At 48.6% G+C, this 20,392-nt stretch overlaps 2 protein-coding genes across 12 annotated transcripts in view; one reads left to right on the top strand and one right to left on the bottom strand.

Moving 5' to 3' along the window:
• Positions 1 to 7,734, top strand: part of ULK4 (unc-51 like kinase 4) — a 570,273-nt gene extending 562,539 nt beyond the window's left edge. For 8 of the 9 annotated variants that reach the window (XM_042954274.1, XM_042954282.1, XM_042954279.1 and 5 more), the window contains 2 exons: positions 5,050 to 5,135; positions 7,579 to 7,734. In XM_042954274.1, the coding sequence (XP_042810208.1) occupies positions 5,050 to 5,135; positions 7,579 to 7,657 (165 nt within the window). In that variant the 3' untranslated portion in view covers positions 7,658 to 7,734. Of the gene's footprint in view, positions 1 to 5,049; positions 5,136 to 7,578 lie in introns of those variants that run through there. The other variant, XR_006206962.1, reaches the window with a different exon arrangement.
• A 5,006-nt stretch (positions 7,735 to 12,740) lies between these two features.
• The window catches only part of CTNNB1 (catenin beta 1), a 41,155-nt gene continuing 33,503 nt past the window's right edge, over positions 12,741 to 20,392 (bottom strand). Inside the window, exons 8-16 of one of the 3 annotated variants that reach the window (XM_042954428.1) lie at positions 19,423 to 19,526; positions 19,006 to 19,344; positions 18,582 to 18,740; positions 16,997 to 17,116; positions 16,257 to 16,407; positions 16,050 to 16,171; positions 15,062 to 15,122; positions 13,811 to 14,031; positions 12,741 to 13,346 (exon numbers count right to left, since the gene is read on the bottom strand). In XM_042954428.1, the coding sequence (XP_042810362.1) occupies positions 13,823 to 14,031; positions 15,062 to 15,122; positions 16,050 to 16,171; positions 16,257 to 16,407; positions 16,997 to 17,116; positions 18,582 to 18,740; positions 19,006 to 19,344; positions 19,423 to 19,526 (1,265 nt within the window). In that variant the 3' untranslated portion in view covers positions 12,741 to 13,346; positions 13,811 to 13,822. Of the gene's footprint in view, positions 14,032 to 15,061; positions 15,123 to 16,049; positions 16,172 to 16,256; positions 16,408 to 16,996; positions 17,117 to 18,581; positions 18,741 to 19,005; positions 19,345 to 19,422; positions 19,527 to 20,392 lie in introns of all 3 variants that reach the window. The other 2 variants (XM_042954427.1, XM_042954426.1) reach the window with 2 other exon arrangements.

The following is a 20,392-nucleotide window of genomic DNA, read 5'->3' on the forward strand; positions in this document are numbered from 1 at the left end:
GGATGTGAGATATCCCTGTTACCTTTATTGACTTATAGTTTATGATTACAAATATAATATATATGGTTTCAGTTCTTTTATATTAGTTAAGATTTGTTTTATGGTCCAGAATATTATATACATTAGCAAGCGTTCCTGATTTCTTGGGGAAAATATATATATTCTGTTATTGATGGGTTTAGTGCTCCACAAATGCCAATGAGATCTAGTTAGTTGATGATGTGGTTCAACTCTTTTATGTCCTTGCTGATTTTTACCTACTCATTCTATTACTATGAGAGTAGTTTTGAAACCTCCAACTACAGTTGCACATTTGTTTGTTTTTCCTTTCAGTTGTATCAGTTTTTGCTTTGTGTATTTTTTTAAGTTTATTTATTTTGAGCGAGGGAGAAAGCACATGTGCAAGTGTGAGTTGGGGGAGGGGCAGAGAGAGAGCAGAGAGAGAATGTCAAGCAGGCTCTGCATGCTGTCATCACAAAGCTCAATGTGGGGCTCAAACTCATGAACCATGAGCTCATGCTCTGAGCCGAAATTAAGAGTCAGATGCTTAACTGAATGAGCCACCTCAGTACCCCTGCTTTGTGTATGTTTATTTTCTATTGCTAAATGGGTACACACTTGTTGTTCTATCTTTTTGATGACAAAACCTTTTTATCTTTGGTAATTTTTTTTCATTCTGAAGTCTTCTTTGTCTGATATTAATATAGCTACTCTAGCTTTGTTTTGATTCATATTTGCATGATTTTCCTCCTTTTACTTTTAACCAACCTATCTCTCTCTATTTGAGTTAAGATTCTTGTAAATAGTATTGTGTTGGGTCTTTTTTTTTTTTTTTTTTTTTTTTTTGGTCATTGTACAAAAATTCTTATTTGCTGCATTTGGATCATTTACATTTAATGTAATTCTTGATATGATAGGATACAGTCTACCTTTTTACTTGATTTATACTTATCCCTTCTGTTTTCATTTTCTTGTTTTTTTTTTCTTCCTAACTTCTTTTAAGCTATTGAACATTTTTTAGTAGTACAGTTTGTCTGTTGTATTTTTTACTAAGTTTTTTTAGTTGTTGCTTTTGGGACTATGAAAGACTTTACTTTTCATAATCTATTTATAATCAGTATTTTACCACTTCAATTATAATATACAAACATTACCACATTATAGATTCCTCTACCCTTCCCCCTTTATGTTCCAATTTTCTTATATCTACATATGTTGAAAACCCTATCAGATAATATTGTATGTTTTGCTTTTCTGCCACCAAGTGTATTTTAAATAAAGGAATAGTGTGTTTTACTTTTCTCAGATATTTACCATTTCTGTTGCTCTTCCTTTTTTTCCTAAGGTTCCAAGTTTCCTTCTGGTGTTATTTCCTTTCTCTCTGAAGAGTTCCACCCCCCACCCCCCAACACCACCACCCTTTTTTTAAGTTTATTTATTTATTTGTTTTTAAGTAATCTCTACCTCCCACGTGGGGCTCAAACTCATGACTCTGAGATCAAGAGTCACATGCTCTTCCTAATGAGCCAGCCATGCACCCCTGAAGAGTTTCCTTTAGTGATTCTTTTAAAGAAATTCTGCTTCTATTATTTTTCCTTCATTGGAGAATATCTTTGTTTCACCTTAATTCCTGAATGATATTCTTGCTAGACATAGAATTCTAGTTTGATACTTCTTTTCTTTTTTAGCACTTTAAAAATGTTGTGTCACTCTCTTCTGATCTCAGTGTGATGAGAAGTCCACCATAATTCAAATCAGTGTTCTCCTATAAGTAATGTATTATTTTCTGCCTGAGTTCACAGTTCTTTGTCTTCAACCAAGTTGACTGTGGATGTTTTTGGATGAGGATTCTTTGGAGTTATCTTGTTTGAGAGTCTTTCACTTTTTTGAATCTGTAGATTTAGGTGTTTCGTCACACTTGGAACAGTTTTAGCTACAATTTCTTCAAATAATTTTCATCCCTTCATGCTCTGCCCTCTTATTCCAGAACTCCAGTGCTACACACCTTTTGTTATTATCCCACAGATTCCTGAGACTCTGTCCATTTGTGTTTTCAAATGTTTTTCTGTCTCGTTGCTCAGATTGGACCATTTCTATTGATCTGTCTTCAAATTCACTGCCTCTTTCCATTATGCTAATGAATCCATTTGGTATGGCTTTTGAAAATTTTGGGTTCTATTTTTCTAGATTTTCATTTGCTTATTTTTTATATCTTCTAATTTTTTTACATCCTATTCCAATACTGCTTTACTTTAATACTTGTTTTAAGAGTGTTACATTCTACTTTAATATTTGTTTCAAGAGCATTAGTGATTACTTGTTTCAGCATTTTTATAACACTTTTAAGTCTTTGTCAGATAATTCCAATATCTGTGTCATCTTGTTACTTATTGTCTTTTGTTGTCTTTTCTCATGTGAGTTGAGATTTTCATGGTTATTTGTATGCTGAACAATTTTGGATTTTATCTTGGCTATTTTAAATATTATGAGACGCTGTATCTAGTTGGAACTCTATACAGAATGGTGATTAGGATCAGGTTGAAGGCTGGAATAGTAATTTCAATGCCAGGTTAGTTTCAAAGCATTTGCAATGCTCTTTGGACCTATCTTATGTGTCTGCCCTTTAGGAGTCAGTCTGGGATCTGGACAGCGGTTTATTAGCTCAGTTCCTTAAGTTTTTGGTATGCCATTTGGATCAGTTCCATGCATGCACAGGTTGAGGGTGAGCCTAGGAGTTTATAGACAATTTGATGGGATTTGTTTCTTGAGGTCTTCCTGATTCATTATCTCCCCAGTACTTTTCTGGTTCCTTGCATCTCCCATTCTCTGGCCATAAACTGCTCACTTCCACAACTGTCACGTTTAGGGGGAGAGGGGCCGCCTGGGGCTCCTGTCTCTGGCTGTTGTTGCTGCTGCCACTGCCACTGCAGAGTTTCCTGGGACCTGGGACAAGAGAACTGAGGGAAAGGAAAGGAAAAGAACCTGGAAGGTTTCATCTGCTCTCTGTGAGCGTCTGGGAGTTTCCTTTCCCACTTCTCAAGCCTGGCTTGCCCCAGAGCTCTCTCTTCTGACCCACAGTGCTCACTTCCATGGTTTGGGTTTGCTGACTTCAATCCAGGCTGTACTGGAGGGAAAGAAGTGGTAAACTCACCACCAGCTGAGTGGTGTTTTGAGTCCAGTGCCTTTCCCCAATCTGCCTGCTGCTATTTACTTTTCAGTGTCCCAAATCACTGTGCTGTGCGTTTTATAGTTTGGGCTTTATAATTACATGTAGAGGGAGAGAAAGGGTGGCATGTGTTTTTCCCATCTTACCCAGCCAGAACTAGAACCTCCGATTGATATTATTGAAAACCCTTATTTTCTAATTAACTCAGCTTTATATACAGGACAACTGATGTTGTTAGTAAGAAAGAGTTCAATGAAGTGGCCCAATCACATAGTTTTCAGTTAATTCTTTTGGATTTGTTTATGGCTACATTTATGTCGGCTGCACATGATGCTATTTTGATCTTTTCCTTTGATCACCTAATTCTCACTGTAGTTTTCTATTTGCACCTTCTAACTCACCTTGTGAGCCTCGTGTGCAGAGGTAGTCTTGTAATTTCTTTGCAGCTTGTGGGGCCTCTGCACACGGGCCCACAGTACAGATAAGGCAGCGATTCTGGATATAGTTCAACTGAGCTGTATGTGGCAACTTTGAGAAAAACCAGGTGGGAAGCCTCACTGAAGACCCCTTTAGTACAAGTTTATGCTTACTTCAGACAGAATTGAACTACAGCTGACGTTTTCAAATAGCAGCCTTTGAACGCATCAAGGTGGGTGTAATTTCAGAACAAATTTACATGCGGCTCTTTTAAGATGCAAACCTCTGCAGAAACCACACCTGATGCAACTGAGCTGGCTGCTGGTAGCTGGCATACCCAGCGGGTGGGAACGGATCTCCGTGGAGGTGCAAATTCATGCACACGTAATTTGGAGTCCGTGTTAAGGTCTAATTACCCCCGCGACCTTCCTGTCACCATGAGTGATTAAGAAATGTTTGACCTCTTCTTGCGAACTGGGGAGAGGATCATCTGGCCCTGGTCACTGTGATCAAGTGGAAAGACAGGAGCACTTGAGCAGCGGGGGGCAGCGGAGGCCAGCCTGGTTCCAGCTTCATGGCGGGATTAGGATCAGGCTCCAGGTGTACCTCGCCCAGCCTCCATTACCTCATCTATAAAGCATGCCGTGTGCTTGCGTTGCAAGGTGAATAAATAAAAAGAATAGATGAGAGAGTGGACGGGAGACGGGAGAGCCTTCTGAAAGGTAAAGCACCATGCAGGTGTTTATAAAATATTTTTAAACAACAATAGGACACGAACGTTGAATTAAGAGGAGCAAGTCTAATACTAGGATCGAGGTTCATTCCTGAAGCCTCTTCTTCTGTTGAGGACATGCACTCTTCTGGAGGGCTTTCAGAGGAAGTCTCTGGAAGCCTAGGTTGTGTATGATTCGGCTCCTAGGCACCAGAGAGTCAGAGATCCCCACATGTTTTTCCTGTTCTTCCCAGGACCGTGGCAATGAGCAAGGGCCCATTCCTTAGGGTACTTGGGAAGGGGTGTGTACCCAGGTTTGGTTATTAGTCCTTCCCCCCGCAGGCCCCCCAGGTCTCCAGGCAACCAGAATTGTGATTCTTCTGTCCATATGAACAAGGTCGTGTTGGACTCAAGGTCCCAAGGAGTCCTGGCCCTGACGACTGGAAAAGTTCCTTCGTCATCACTTACTCTAACTGGGAAGTTCAGGCTTCCAGAACACAAACACTCCTGAGGGACCCAATGGAAGGCACCCTACCCCGACCCGGCATGTCTCCAGCCCCGACAGGCTCTGTCATGCTCACCCCCAGGTGCCACAACTGTCTGCCTCTAGTGCCCCGCTCAGCAGTGCCCTGGGGGGTGGGGACTCAGGGCCTGCTCCCTGATGCCACCAGTAGCCTGAGGCTCAGGGTGCCTATCCAGTGGGGCCTGAGGCAGGGATGGGCCGGCCAACCACTTTCTTCTCCCTCCCTCGAAGGTCACATCCAATGAGAAGCATCTGGAGAACCTCAAGGACGCAGGCAGCCTCCTGCGGGCTCTGGAGGGGCAGGCTGCCGCTGGCGGGTAAGTAGACCGAGGACCAGGGCCCATACCTTCCAGCCTGTCATTGCCAGTGTGGGAGGGGCTGCCGTGCCCCTGCACCCCCCCCCCCGGGTATCCCCCACTGGCAGGTGGGGGGGGGGTGGGGAAATCAGCAGGGGGAGGGAGGAAAGGAGAATGTCTTAGCCCTGCCGGGGGGAGGGAATATTCCCATCTATAGGGAAGAGAGCTGGGAAGGGACGCCCAGGGGGATGGGATGAACCTCGCGAGGAAGGCAGTCACCCCTTGTGCACAGGTGGCCTCCTCCACCTGTAAGAGTGGTAGAGTAAGGGCCACAGGGAGGGTTCATCCCACAATGACACCACACACACACACACACACACACACACACGCACACACACACCCTGAACTTGAGAGGTGGGGGCGGAGGAAGGGGCGTGCTTACGAGTCGTTCCTCTGATCTGAGCTGTTGATGCCAACTGACCAAAGAAGAACGACATGGGAATAAGAGGAAAGCTGCCCCCAGGCATCCATCCTTCATCGGGCCTGTGTTACCCGCTCACTGCGCGTGACCGTGCCAGAGCCTGGCGTGGGGTCCGGCCCTCGTCCCCAGAGCTGAGGGAGGTGGCCTGAGGTTGCGGGGGGCCACAGTCCCCTGAGCTTCAGCCGCTCTCCCGGGCCTGGGGAGAGGGATCCACCTCCTAGGGGGCACCCGGCCTTCACTAGGCACGTGAGACGGGGAACGGGTGCCGGCGTCCCCCGGTGGTTGGTTTTCACAACCACAGGGTTCTCTGAATTCTGCTTCCTGGTGTTCCGGGCTCGGTGTTAATTTGAAGAAAAATGCACGGCTGGGGTGTTGCTGAGAGGCGGTCTGTGGACAAGGGACGCCGTCTCCTAGACTACCCGGGTCCTGCTCTCGGGTTTAAGCCAAAGAGGGAGGCTGTGCGTGGTTTCTGTGAGGTGAGGGGGAAGGACCGGCTAGCTCGGCCGGGGGTGGGGAGCCTCCTCGCCCTGCTGGGACCCTGTGGCGTGAGACGTGGACAGTGACTCCCCGGGCTGGGCCGCAGGCCTCCTGCAAGACTGCGGTGAGGAGCACGTGGCATGTGTCCCCGGGGACCTGGCCTCGTGTGTCAGGAAGCCACTCCGAACAGACGTGTGCCACGGAGGGCCCGGGAGAGCCACCGGGTGGACAGGAGTTGAGCGGAGAGCCCCCGAGAGCCCGTCTCTCCAGTGCCTGCCTCTGCGGGACTCCTCATCCAGCAGGGGACTCCGTGCCTTTAGGCCAAGGCCAGCACGGCCTCAGAGCTGGACCCAAATTTGGACCAAATGTGTCAAAACACGGCTCAGTGCACCACGAAGCGAGTCGCCTCTTCTGTACCCAACCCCCCCCCCCCCTCCCGGCACTCCGGCAACTGAAATGTCTACACCAGGCAGACCTCGATCTTGGGTTAGGGAGGTTGCTGCCACGAAGGCGTCTTATTTGGGCTTCGTCCAGATGGCCAACCAGAAAAGGCCTTCTCATGTTGACCGAGAACGAGTGGATGGCCGTGTTCCCGGTCCTGACGTGGCTCTGTCAGAGGTCGGTGTCCCCTCCTTGCCAGTCCCCGGGTCCCCCCTGGGCTGCTCTGGTGGGCAGGGTGGACGGCAGGACTCTGCCAGACTGGCCTTGACTCAGCCGGGATCAGGCTGAGTTCAAACGCATTCTTGCCATCCCTTGGGACCTTTGATGCGCGGAGCAGGAACGCGTGGCACCGTCCCCTGACCACGGCCCCGGCCGCGGCGACCCACCGCTCATGCAGCACGCCCGCCCCCGGTTACTTGGCAACAGCCCTATTTCTGTGTAGGCGAGGGTCTGCCACGAACTAGTTTTATCCTTCAGGGCGGTGCTACAGGTCATTCTTTTCCTCCCTAACCGTTGTTAAGGCGCAGGTTTAAATGTGTCTCATTCAACAGACTTGCCATTTTAAGCTCTGAACGGCACATCCACACGGATGAGGGTGAGAAACCCAAAGCCTCCCGGCTGATCGGCCAGGAAGTGGCGAAAAGGAGCAGGGAGAACCAGCGTCTGGAGCGGGTCTGGGATCTGGGCCCGGGCGCGCGAGTCAGCTGCAGGCCGGCCGTGGGCAGGCCCGTTGCAGGATCCGGGCTAGGCAGGGTCGGGCTGCCGTCTGACTCGCCCCCAAGGCTCCGTGTCCGCGCACGCGGCCTAAGGGGTAAGGATGGCGGGGCCGGGCGCTCGGGCCTGGCTTAGGGGTGTCGGCGCGGCCAGTTCCGAGCCCCTCTGGGACCGTGGGCTGAGGCCCCGGAGACGGACTTTCCTGTTTCCGCTCAAAATGATGCACGAGGGCAGTTTTACGAAGTAGCTGGTCCAGCAGATACTCAGGTACGAGAGAGGCCAGCCCCTTTGGAAGAGGGGCTCTTTTCCCCCGGAGACGGCTAAGTGTTTCCACCTTGGTTTTTCCCACAGTTCGTCTGCTGACAGTGTGGTGGCTTCGTTGGCCCTGGAAATCCTCCAGCTGTTGGACACCAGGCGAGAAGGCACTTAGCACCAGCCCTCGGCTACACACGCTGGCCCCACCGCCACCCGTGGCTCTCTTTGGACCTAATAAAGTCAGCCGAACCCTACCCTTGCGGCCGAGGTGTTCTCGTGGACTCTGGGCCCTCGGACACCCTCTCAGAACGGAGCGGTTCCTCCATTCTAGTGGGATGCGTCTGGGAACCCCGGGTTTGCTAGCTATTCGAGATTGTTCTTTCCCCTCTGTGCGGCCTGGACAGGCCTCCTCTACAGCCCACGCTCCTCAAGTAGATGAGAAGCCATGGTCCTCAGCCTCCGGCACCTGTGAGCATCTCTCTCCTCCGGAGAAGATTTAAAAGACAGGACTAGGCATGAAGGTTCTCCCAGCCACAGCTCCAGAGCAGGCCTTTTTGGAAGCTAGTTTTAGCCTCTTGTCATCCTCCCGCTTTTACAGAATCCTGGGGAGGACCGGGCAAGGCTCCGCCAACGGGCAGGCAGTGAAAGTTTGCGTAGAGGGTGCAAAAAACTCGAGGAACCCTGGCCTCTTTGAAGGTCTGCCCGTCTGGATGTCATGACAGGGGGGATGATTCTATTTTGATTCCAACTCCTACTGATTACCCCCCCCCCCGCTCCCCCCGCGTTATCCTTGGAACCTTTCCAGCTTCCTATGTTCCCACACAGAGGCCCTTAAAGCTCCTAGGTGAGAATCCAGCCCGTGAAAATGTTTGGTGGACAGTGCAGAAAGCTGCTGGGGCTGTGGTACTGAGGAAGGCTTCCTCTTGGGTCTGGACCGGAAGGTCGGGGTGGGTCCTGGGCAGCCCGAAGCAGGTGAGCAAGTCGAGGCCCTCCCTTGGCCTCTCTGGGGCCTGCTTCCCCAGCTGCAAAATGAAAGGGCGAGTCTAGACGAGACCAATAGCTGCTCCCCACCGCCCCCCCCGCCCCCAGCTTCCATGTCTGTGCTTCTTAGAGGGGATTCGCTTCACTACTAGACACTGTCCCGAGCCCAGACGGGAGGGAGTCTGTCCCAGACGGCAACCAGCACGCAGGCCGAATGGGCGGGACAAGCACAAATGGTAGCCACGTGGGCACACAGGCGGCCCCATCTACCGCATCACGGGAAGCTGGCCACGCGGTCGCCAACGGCCGCGCTTTGCCACAGTGATCTGGGTGGTTGGCCAAGCTTCCACTTGGCTTGGTAGTGAAAACGACAGCTTGGGACCCAACTTCCATCAAAAGCGTATGTCTGTTACCTTGTTGAATCGCCACCACCACCTACAAAGGTGGCCGCCTCGGCTTCATCTCGTAACTGAGAGAAAACAGGCTCGGGGGAGCCGGTCCACTTGTCCGAGGCCCCAGGGTCTGGTTTAATTCAGGACCCTGACTGCACAGCCTCCGTGCCCCCCACTGGGGTAACCCAGAGCTAGAGCTGTGAGTACTTGGGGTGCAAGAGCACCCCAGGAGCAGGCGGTCGCCCTCCATCTCTCCCAGCCTACTTACTGCCCGTGGGGAGGCGGCCCCAGGCGATGTGCCCAACTTCAGGCTGTGTGCCCACGTGGCCCTGGCCCCGCTCGTTTTGCCTGTGCTCCTGGGCGGGGGAGCAGCCCGCGGTGCAGCCAGAGGCCCGGCCTTGTCTCCAGCGGCCTGGCCTGCCGGGTCCAGGGAACGGGCGCAGGTCTCCCTATTTTGCCAGGAAATAAATCTGTTCTGTCCCTTGGTTCGGTTCTCGGGGGAACGGCCCTGGAGTTGTGTGCCTGGAGTCTTCCCAGAAGGTTAATTCGGGGCACCGGAAGATTCTTCTTTACCCTTTCTAGTTGAGCAGGGAGGAGTCTTTGCTGTTTAAGGTAAAACAAAGTTGTAACGTTCCAGAATGGTTTGTGGAGCGTCGTTGGCCCGGAGCCTCTCGGCATTGCGTTTTTCAGGAGAGCGGGGCTCCCGCTCTGCCGAGGGCACTCGGCCCGGGGTGCCGGGGCACTAGAGCGAGCCCACGCCGGGCTTCACACCGATGGGAGGCCGCCACCCTGGAATCGGGGGGATCCTATCATCCTCATCAAGGTGCCAACTGGAAAGCAGCGGCCCTGGTCCCACCGAGCTCGGGCGTAGGGGACGCGAACAGGCTCGGCTGGGCGGGCAGGAGGCCTCGTCCCTCCCTGCCCTCCCCGTGCGAGGCCCCCACGCTCACATTCGGCTCGGCAGGCTGGCTCCAGTTCTAAGGGAAGAGAAGGCCCCTGGCTGCGGGCCCATCAGAGCTCTCGGGGTTCCTGCAACGGCAAGGGGCCCGGACGCGGGCACCTACTGGTCCTCCTTCCCGCTGCCTTCGTGCTTCTGCTTTCGAAGTGGCTACAACCGCCACTTGAGCCCCCTCAGGGGCAGGTGGTGTCACCGCAGTTGCAGAGGTGAACGGCCGGCCAGCGAGCAACAAATTAGGGAGGGGAGGGGGACCAGGTTGCACGGGGAAGGGGCTGACTTTCCCTCCGTTACCGGCAGGGCCGGGGCTTCGAGACCCTGCCTTAACTTTCGGCCTGAGAGTAGGTGCCGGGGGCCGTCCCTCTGCGAAGGGCGTGCTCTGGCCACTGGGGTCCAGAGAGGAACAGTCCTCGGGGGTTCTCGAGGACGCAGCAATAGAATCTCCTCGCACCGGTCTGCACACTCGCCTCATCTCCTAGCTCGTGTTTCCCACGTTACCGTGAGGCTTTTCGGGTCGCCCCATGAGGTTCTCGGGTCAATTCTGTGACTGCAGACAGGCTCCGTCCCTGTGACGCCGCTCAGAAACCGGGGGCTCTGGGGTGAGAGAGGAACTGGGCCTCTCCGGTCTCAGCACAAATCAGGATTCCTCTTCTCCCTCCCCTGCCGACAGCAAAGTACGGTGGCAAGATCCATGTACGTATGTACGTACATGTGTGTACGTATATATGTGTGTGTGTATATGTGTGTGCAGGGGCTGAGGCAGAAGCTTCAGGAAGGAGTGGCAGGGAAGAGGGCCGGGGACCAAAGTTTAGGAGGCCCCAAAAGTCTCAGGCTTCCGGGGGGCTGAGGAGGGGGAAGTGCAGGGACAAGCAGCAAGAAGCCACGGCCCAGGAGGAGGACCGGGGCGGTGTGGAGTCCCGACGAGGCCTGGAAGGAGGACTGGTCCCTTAAATGCCACTTCGGGCCCCTGGCTGCACAGGTGGTGCTGGGGGCGGGAGGGAGGGGCGAGGACTCCCCGCGGCCAGGCCACCGATGGAGGAGGAAGAGGAGGAAAAGCCAGACATGGCTTCTCAGCCCCGCCCCACACCTTCGTAATCCCCTCCAGGCGAGGGAAGGCAGTTCAATTCCCACCCGTGGGGACAACGGCCAGCTACAGGGCGCGATCCACTTTATAAACCAAACAGCACAGTTCAGACCTTCCGTTTTTATTGCAGAAATCAAAACAAAAATTGAAGAGCATATTTGTAAGACCTTTCACTGTCAAGAACTCAGATAACCAGATGAGAACCTAGGACATCTCCGACGTGGAAGAGCTTCCTTCTTCAGCTTAGTGGCGGTCACCGCAATGGGACCACGTGTCTGAGGCATCCCTGTCCCCCAGGTAACCGCTATTCTGATTTTTGCAGTAATCCAATCACTTCCTTGCTCTTGTTTTTACCATCCATCCACGCGTGACTTCCTCGGAACAGTCTGCCCTTTCGTTCCGCCAACGAAGCCGCGCAGCATCTGTGACTTGCTTCTCGCGATCGTGCTGGCAACGCACACCTACTGCCGTGAGGCTGCAGCGAGGCCGTTCTCGTGTGTGAACAAGCGACCACGGGACACACGGCTGCCTGCCACGCAGCGCTCTGCCAAGCCACGATGGCGCGGGGCGACAGAAACCTCATCAATACTGATCCTACTCGTCTCTAAAATCTTGGCATTTTGTCGGTCATGCATCTCCCACCCCCGTATTTTCGATTCTTCCAAATGGCTATCAGTCCCTCCTTTTCACACGGACCTCCGGCGCTACCTCTGAAGTACGGTTCGTGGTCTACCTATCACACTTGTCCCGTATTCTGTCTGCCTCTGTGCCAGCTCGTGATCCCTGTCTCCACCCTTACACTTAGGCCGTGACCGCGGACACAGCGAGTCTTCCCTCTCACTCTTCACCTGTGTCTTGGCTGTTTTTGGCCCTTTGTACTTCTAAATACATTGCAGAACCACGTGGCTGAATCAGATTAACTTCACATTTTTTAAGCACAACTTCAAAACCGTAATGATGTCAGTCAAAGCTCTGAAAACGTTTTCTGATTTTAAGAATTTCTGTAAGTGAAACCCCCTGCTGTGGTACCTTATGTTAAGCTGCTAGCAATACTGGCCCGATTCTGTCACGAACCGGAAGGAACCTGAAACCAACCACCTCACCAGGTATGGGATTTCCTCTCCAATCCCAATCGCGTTTTAGACCACAGTGGCTTTCACAGAACTTCAACAAAGAGGAAGTGAAATGTTTATCTACCAGCCATGATCTTAAATAAAAACGCGCGGTAACTCAGAAACAGCTCTCCCTGAGCACAAAACACTTTCACTCTTTTTAAAGACCAAAACACAAGTCTTTACAGGTCTACAGGCTCCGCCCTGAAGGATGAACTAAGCTCGTCAGACCTACCGCCAGGATGACAGGATTCCCTGGCAGACAGCTGAAAGAAGGCTCATTCTGGTCTCTCCGATTATGTTTAGATAAACATCAACACTTAAACCACCTTCATTTTTCAGTTCAAAGTGGAGTTGAAGGAATTCCCCTCTCCCCATGAGTCACAATGCCGTGAAGGTGCTTGAAATCCAAATCCAGGTAGTTAATTCATTACCTTCATGGGAAGGAACCATTTGATGGTAACTGGAGTGGGGGAAGCCTAGCTTATCTGGCGTTCAGTTTTGTTGTGTGTAGCCCAGACTACATCACATGCCTCTGAACGGAGGTTTCTGGTGCAGTTTAACCCAGGACCAAAGCAACCTGGCACATGATCCCATCTGGAGGTAAGGCGCTCTATTTCACTAAAACTTAAAATTATTTCACCATGTGTGTTCTCCTCAGGATGAAGCTGAATAAGCTACTAAATATCCTCACAAACCATTCAATGACGAGGAAAAAAAGGCTGACACAGTCGAATGAATTAAAAGTTTAATTCTGAACCATTTTTATAACCGCATTTTCTCTTGAAGCATTGTATCACAGCAGGTTACAACAACTTTGGGATAAAAGGCAAATGGTAAACTGTCCAAAACAAGGTTCCAAATAACACCTCTTACTGATTTACCCTACCCATACATATCCCAAATAAAGTTTTTGATCAAAAACATGAAATAGATCCACCTGCTTATTTTAAGCATATTAAAAAGGAAACTAATTGGACCATTTCTATTTGTCTATTTTATACAAAAAGGCTACACAATGTTACACTTTATTCAGATTACAATTAGAGTGATTATGAATTAGTGTTCTACACCATTACTCAATTCTTAAAAATTAGAAATTGCTGTAGCAGTATTCACTATAACTTAACACTACGAGAGACTTAAAAAACTAACAGTTACTGCAAAAAAAAATTAAAGAGCTACTTCAAAGCAAGCAAAGTCAGTACCATTACAGATATTTAAAAAAAAAAAAATTTAACAAGCAAGGCTAGAGTTTGATAAATTCCATATCTTGTGATCCATTCTTGTGCATTCTTCACTTCTTGAGTCACTCCCAAAATCCATTTGTATTGTTACTCCTCGACCAAAAAGGACCAGAACAAAAAGTTTACTTCAATTGTTCCCATAGGAAACTCAGCTTGGTTAGTGTGTCAGGCACTTTCTGAGATACCAGCCCACCCCTCGAGCCCTCTCAGCAACTCTACAGGCCAATCACAATGCAAGTTCAGACAATACAGCTGTATAAAGAGAGAAAGGCTGCTATTAATGTTTAAAACAGCAAATGTTACTCATTTGAGTATTAAGTTGCAAAGCTGTGGCAAAAAACATTAAAGTTAATAACTTCCACACATGACCACTTAACAACCAGAAATCTGAGAACATTCAAATGTTCCAAGACATCTCCTTTCAAAGTACGTATCTGTTTCTGTGGCAGATTTACAAATAGGCCTAAACCACTCCCACCCTACCAACCAAGTCTCTCTGAAGTTCTGTAGGCAGAGTAAAAGTATTTTACCCAAACTGGCTTTTTTTAACTTCTTACCTAAAGGATGATTTACAGGTCAGTATCAAACCAGGCCAGCTGATTGCTGTCGCCTGGAGGCAGCCCATCCATGAGGTCCTGGGCGTGCCCCAGATCTGGCAGCCCATCAACTGGATAGTCAGCACCAGGGTGGTGGCCACCCATCTCATGCTCCATCATGGGGTCCATACCCAAGGCATCCTGGCCATATCCACCAGAGTGAAAGGAACGGTAGCTGGGATCTACAGGAGGCGGGGTGGGGGGTGGCAACAAAAGGGGCAAGGGACACAGAGAAAGAGGAGACAGACATTAACGTTAACACTGAAGCCTGGGCCTTCGATGTCCGCGAGCTGGTCAGAAAGCAGGCCTTTCTAGCCTCTTCAGCTTCTCCAACCAAGTAATTACTCAGTGCCAGGCCACCCACGGGGCTATAAAGTCTGTTTCCACCAGAGGCAGACCAGCAAGTTCTAACCACACCATCAGCTTACCACGGAACATTCCGTGTTTGCCTAGGCGGAGACATAAAACCCCTGAGGGGGACAGCCAGCAGTCTACTACTGCGCATGTGACCGCCCAGTATCAAGAAGTCACAGGCAAGAGATGAAAGCAAAAGCCAGGAGGTCTGGCGGATGTAATCTACCTGGTGAAAAGTCCAGTGAAACAGAAGTACTGTGAAAACTCAAGCTGTTGTTTCCAGTGAAACTTTTACATTAAGGGTTGACAGTACCGATCTGTCAACAGAAGATGCCTACGAGCTTTAGTGGTCTAATAATTGGGAAAAGCCAGATGAGATAATAAATACAAGGTGAAGAGCTGTATTTACTCGCGGTGTCTGCCACACTCCATCTCCGTTACCCAGATCTGAATGAGTTTTTTGGAAAACCCCCATACTAGAATGATGTAGACCCACCCCAGATCTGAACCTGGGGCCAAAGTTCCCTCTACTCTCGCTTCCTGGGTGGGCTGTATGGATGTATAGATTCTCTGACCAAAAAAGCACGTACAAAGGCAACCTGTGATATGTGTCACTAGTACTGGGCGTCTGCAGTACAGGCTATTTGTTAATGTCGTCTGCTCGTTGTGGGGCTCAAAATTCCCCAGGCTCCGAGAAAGATACCGCTGCCGACTCTGGAATTTCAGAAGTGCCTTTAACTGCTGCCACTACTTTCCTGCCAACGCTGGTTTCCCAGATGAGCAAACCAGCTTTTCTGATAAAGCTTAACTTGAACCTTAACTTGACCTGGAGTCAATCGGGAAATAAGAGACACATACCATCCTGACGATATCCAAGGGGCTCTCCCTGGGCACCAATATCAAGTCCAAGATCAGCAGTCTAGATAAACAGGTACAAGGCAAGGAAGCAAAATGAAAATTCTGAACTTAGGTATACTAATATTTTGAGAACACACTTATTTTCACATTATAGAAGGAACGAAGAACGCACAGAAATACTTGAAACTCTACCCTCAAAGATTAACTACCGACACCTAAAGCAGCATGTTTTGTCATTGCACACAGCATTAAAAACAGTCACTAATTTATTCTTTCAAGCAAATATAACCGTAAACACAATCGTCAAAGTGTCTGCCCCCAACAGGAGTTGCTGACAAACAGAATATTCTACATGAAAGAAGATTTTTAGCTTGAACAGCTGGAAGGAGACTATGAGAGGAACAGGCTTGGGGAAGTTCAGAGCTCAAGTTGGAACACGTTAAGACTGCCCATTAAAAGCCCAACTGACAAATTACTCACTGTTTGGCAATCTGCTTTTTTCTTCTCTTTTCTTTTTTTTTGTAACCTAACAATCTATAGGCTCTCTTTCCATTCTTATAATCCACTGTACAACTATGTAACATCACTGAATGAACTTCCAGGGTGGTTCTAATGTTTTAAGAACACCTCTGTAATGAGGCCGAATGCTGAAGACAAATTCACAGAAAGAGAATCAATAAATTAACCTCCAACTACAGTATTTAAGAGGGTTCCTCTTTCCTTAAAAGGAAAAAATTCCCTTTTGAAAAAGATACTTTAGCCGATAACTTTTTCATCCGTCTCCCTCACGAATTCTAATGTTAATAAGCAGTGTGACTTGTTTGTTCTGAACAGGCCGTTTCAAGCTGTGGTTCTTCCTCACAGCAGCTGCTAAGGCAGCGGAGAGAACGAATATCCAAGCCAAGGACACAGTCAAGGCAAATAAACGTGTACAAGTATTTGGAGGGGAAGCCACACGCTACCGAAGAAACGCGTCCACACGGCCTACCTCATTCCAAGCCATTGGCTCCGTTCTGAAGAGAGAACTGGTCAGCTCCACCGAAAGCCGCTTCTTGTAGTCCTGGGGCTTGTCCTCAGACATTCGGAACAAAACAGCAGCTGCGTATGTTGCTGGGAGAGGAAAAAAGGCCCCTGAGGAAAAGCTGAGGCTTTCTGGTGTGCACCGGCTAAAGGTTCTGGTTCCGTTTCGACTTACCCACACCTTCGTTTCTGGAGTGAAGGAGCTCTGTCAGAGGAGCCGTGGCTCCCTCCGCTTCAATGGCTTCCGCAGCCTCCTTGTCCTGAGCAAGTTCACAGAGGACCCCTGCGGCTACTCTTTGGATATTTTCAATGGGAGAATAAAGCAGCTGGGGAGAAAAGCACAAACAAATCCGAATTAAATCTAAAGAAAAAACACGGCAGGCACCCCACCGGGGCGCGAGTATTCCCGATTCAGAGAGAAGATGGCCTTTGCGCTATTGGTGTTAAATCCTATTCTCTAACTTCCTGTCCTCAGGCAGCTGGTTGATGCTCCGGAGCACTGGTTTTCTAGAGCAATTTCAGCCTCAAACTCTCTTCTCCAAACTCCTGGATTGGGCGATCCAGGAGGTAGCTGGACGCCTGTGCTCTGGCAACCGTGACCGGCTCTCCTCCCTCCAAACCTCAGCAGCCCTGAAGTGGAGTATGAAGTCTCTCTCTTCTTCAGGCTCTAGTCCCAGTGTTTCCCCTACTACCCAAGAAAAACAAAGGGACTTTTAATAAAATAAAATGCACTCAACCGAAAGGACACGACACACTGAGATTCCAATTGTCATGCTCTGGCAAGGGGCACGAACAGAGCGTTGTCATTTTGTAACTGGAGACAGTAGAGGAAAAACTGCCCCTAACTTGGTCCCTAATTTTCCGAAATTTTATGGACACATAAAATCTAGACTGCCTCACATAAAACCAACATACCTGCACAAACAATGGAATGGTATTTAGTCCTCTGATTACGATTCGGTTGTGAACATCCCGAGCTAGGATATGAAGGGCTCCGGTACAACCTTCAACAATTTCTTCCATACGGACTCCCTCCTACCAAAAGAAACATGGTTAACAAATAGGGCATTCTCATCTCTAAAGTTTATAAACTTCAAAGGCTTTCTGTTCTGAGTCACAATTCCTAAGCTGATTATTCACAGTATACACCCAAAGTTCCCCAGAATTTGCAATTAGTCTAGGAATGAAGGAGGATTCCAAGAAGCTGAACGTCACTGGGGGGGAGGGGGTTCCTGATGGCACTAATTCCAAGTTGTACCCCTCCCCGCAAACACATACAACACACAGGAATTACAGCTTCGATGGACTCCGACCGTCAAGACACCAACTTTAGGTAAAGGGAACACATAAAGATACACAAAGATGGGAAAGTAATGTGCAGACTGACAAATGCTTTTCTTCCACATGCTCCCTCTATTTTTGTATATCTATGTGTATTTCATGAAAACCTAGCAAAGTTTTATCACCAACTGCTAAAATTCTATTGAGCTGTCAAGTGGAAAATCCACTCCTCACCACCTCTAAGACTATCTGACTGGTAGTCTTACAGAAGAAGGAAGTTAGCTTTTGCAAAATGTTAAGTACTGTTTCCCTGTTTCTGAGTTTTAAAAAAGGTTAGAATTCGGCTTTTATAAACAACTTGATTTTTATAAAAACACAAGATACTCCTTTCTTCCTAGAGAAAAGATGTAAAATAAAAGGTACCTTTTGCATTCTTTTAAGCCACCTCATGGAGACAGGCCAATACCAAAAGTAATGAATGGAGAAAGCCGAAGCCCAGTAATGAGTGCATACACATAATAACTACCAATAAGAGATTCCCAAAATCTGTGCCGGTAGGCTCTTGTTTTCTAAAGTGACCTAATTAAATAAGAGAAAGCTCTTTGAAGGCTTGAATCTTAAATTCTGAGGAATAAATTCTACAGTGTCTTCAGATACTTGTAACAAAGCTAGTTTTTAAAGACTGCAAACCTGACATGGAAAGCTTTAGGTTGAGCTTATGGGTAAATGCTACTACTACTTCTTGAAATTTCTTAGTATTCTTAGGTCTGTGAAAACAGTTTAAACCATCCCTGGAAGAGACAGTAAAAGGTATGTTAAATGTTTACAGGCAAAACGCATGTTATAATGGGGAAGAAGAGGCTCTGAAATCAGATGGACCTGGATTCAAACTATGGTTCTGCTACTTCCTAAGAAGGTGACCCTTTGTATGCATTAAACGAAAACACTGCAAGAAGCACCTGACCCCACAGCAGCACACCACACCCTGCTCTCTTTGGAAGACTGCCGATGCAAGGAGAGGTCAAAGGCAACAGCACTAGGGGCCACATTATTCCTGATCTTCTCTGCAGCCAGGGACAGGTCACAGTTTTTTTAAATCATTAGCAAACAGCCCCTCAGGCTAGAAGATCAAGGGAACCAATGACCAAAGAAGTTCAGGATCCCATGAATTTATGCATTCCTTTTAAATAGCCGGGTGTCACTACTAAGATTTACCTACCACAAACTGCTGCTGCGTTCCGCCCATAGATGTGCGGCGCTGGGTATCTTGATGGGCACGAACCAGCAACTGAACTAGTCGCGGAATGGCACCCTGTTCACGGAGAGGTGCGTGATTTGCTGGACAAAGGGCAAGATTTCGAATCAATCCAACGGTGGCCTGTAGATAAGAAGAATAAAGAGCGGGCATGTAACTCAATAAAATCATCTTCTTAGCCTAAAATTCCCACCACACTAAATCTATCGGTATCACCTGAAAGTAGCACAGACTTCACAAACACTTCGGAAGCCCACTCCGGCCACACTTCCTATTTACTAAGGAACAGGATTCGTACTTGTTAACCCCTTATGCCTAGACAACCATCCAATAGCTAGAGGTGGTTCATGTCCAATTCTGCAACCTACTATTGTGACAGACAGTTTACCTTTATCAGAGGCCAATGGGATGGTGGGTGCAGGAGTTTAACCACAACCGGTAGTCCATAGTGAAGACGAACAGCATTCTGGGCCATCTCTGCTTCCTGGTGTCGACTGGTCAGATGACGAAGAGCACAGATGGCAGGCTCGGTGATGTCCTCCCTGTCACCAGCACGAAGGACAGTACGCACAAGTGCCTCTATACCACCCACTTGGCAGACCATCATCTTATTCTTATAATTATTGCAAGTGAGATTAGAAAGAATTCCAGCTGCACAGGTGACCACATTTATATCATCTGAGCCCAGAAGCTGAACAAGGGTCCCAAGAAGACCTTCCATCCCTTCCTATGGACATAAAAACAAATGCTCAGTACATATTCATCTTAATTCTATCACCAAGGCACTGGCATATTCAAAATTTACCTGTTTAGTCGCAGCATCTGATAGATTCCTAAGAGTCCAAAGACAGTTCTGAACGAGACGTTGACTTGGATCTGTCAGGTGAAGCCCTAAAGCTTGCATGCCACCTAGAATATGAAAAAAGATCTAAGGCAATGGCCATTAGCTGGCAATTCCTATCAGCACTAAGTGTCTTTTCTAGTCTTAGAGGGTGTGCCTCTTCACTGCCAAAACTTATCCCCTCTAAGTCCTTTATTTTCATTTGCTAGGATGGTGCTCAGTTTCCCCTTCTTCTCCCATTCACCTCAACTAGTGTAACTTCTGTCAAATACCCAATGTGGAAAAAGCCTTCTCCGTCTCCACTCTCCTCCTTACGTAATTTTACTTTCGTCCATTCAATCATCTCAAAAATATCCACCTAAATAAAATCAGACCATTGTGAGCTGGAGCTGGACCAATGAGCAAAATATTGCATGGCCCCTTCCCTCATAGAGCTCATTCATGGTCTAGCTGGAGGCAGACAATATAAACAAATATACAATTAATAAGCTGAAACTACACCGTGTGTCAGACGGTGCCAAGTGCTATCAGGAAGAGAACCCCACAAGTGTGGGGGGGGGGGTGCCCTACAATTTCAAGTAGGGTAATTAGGTCACCTCAGCGTGAAGGTGACATCTGCGCAAAAATATGGAGGAGGACCAATCCTAAAAGGTACTGGAACTCCAGTTTATTACCAGGAACCGTATGAAAATGACTGACTCCAAACCGTGTGACCCAACGGTTCATAACCTTCTGCCATTCAGGACCCTAAGGAAGAGCATTTGTACGGGCGGTGGAGGGTAAACGGACGCTCAATTCCTCACTCACTGGCTTAACTTCACCCATCTCTCTCCTACTGAAATCCCTTCCGAATGTAGTGAGCTACTTTCCCTTGTCTCCTTGTTCATCTCTTCAGGTCTGTTTTATTTTTCATTTTAGGTAGGCTCCACACCCA

This window comes from Panthera leo, chromosome C2 (assembly GCF_018350215.1).
Source record: "Panthera leo isolate Ple1 chromosome C2, P.leo_Ple1_pat1.1, whole genome shotgun sequence".
In the NCBI taxonomy this organism is placed as follows: Eukaryota; Metazoa; Chordata; class Mammalia; order Carnivora; family Felidae; genus Panthera; species Panthera leo.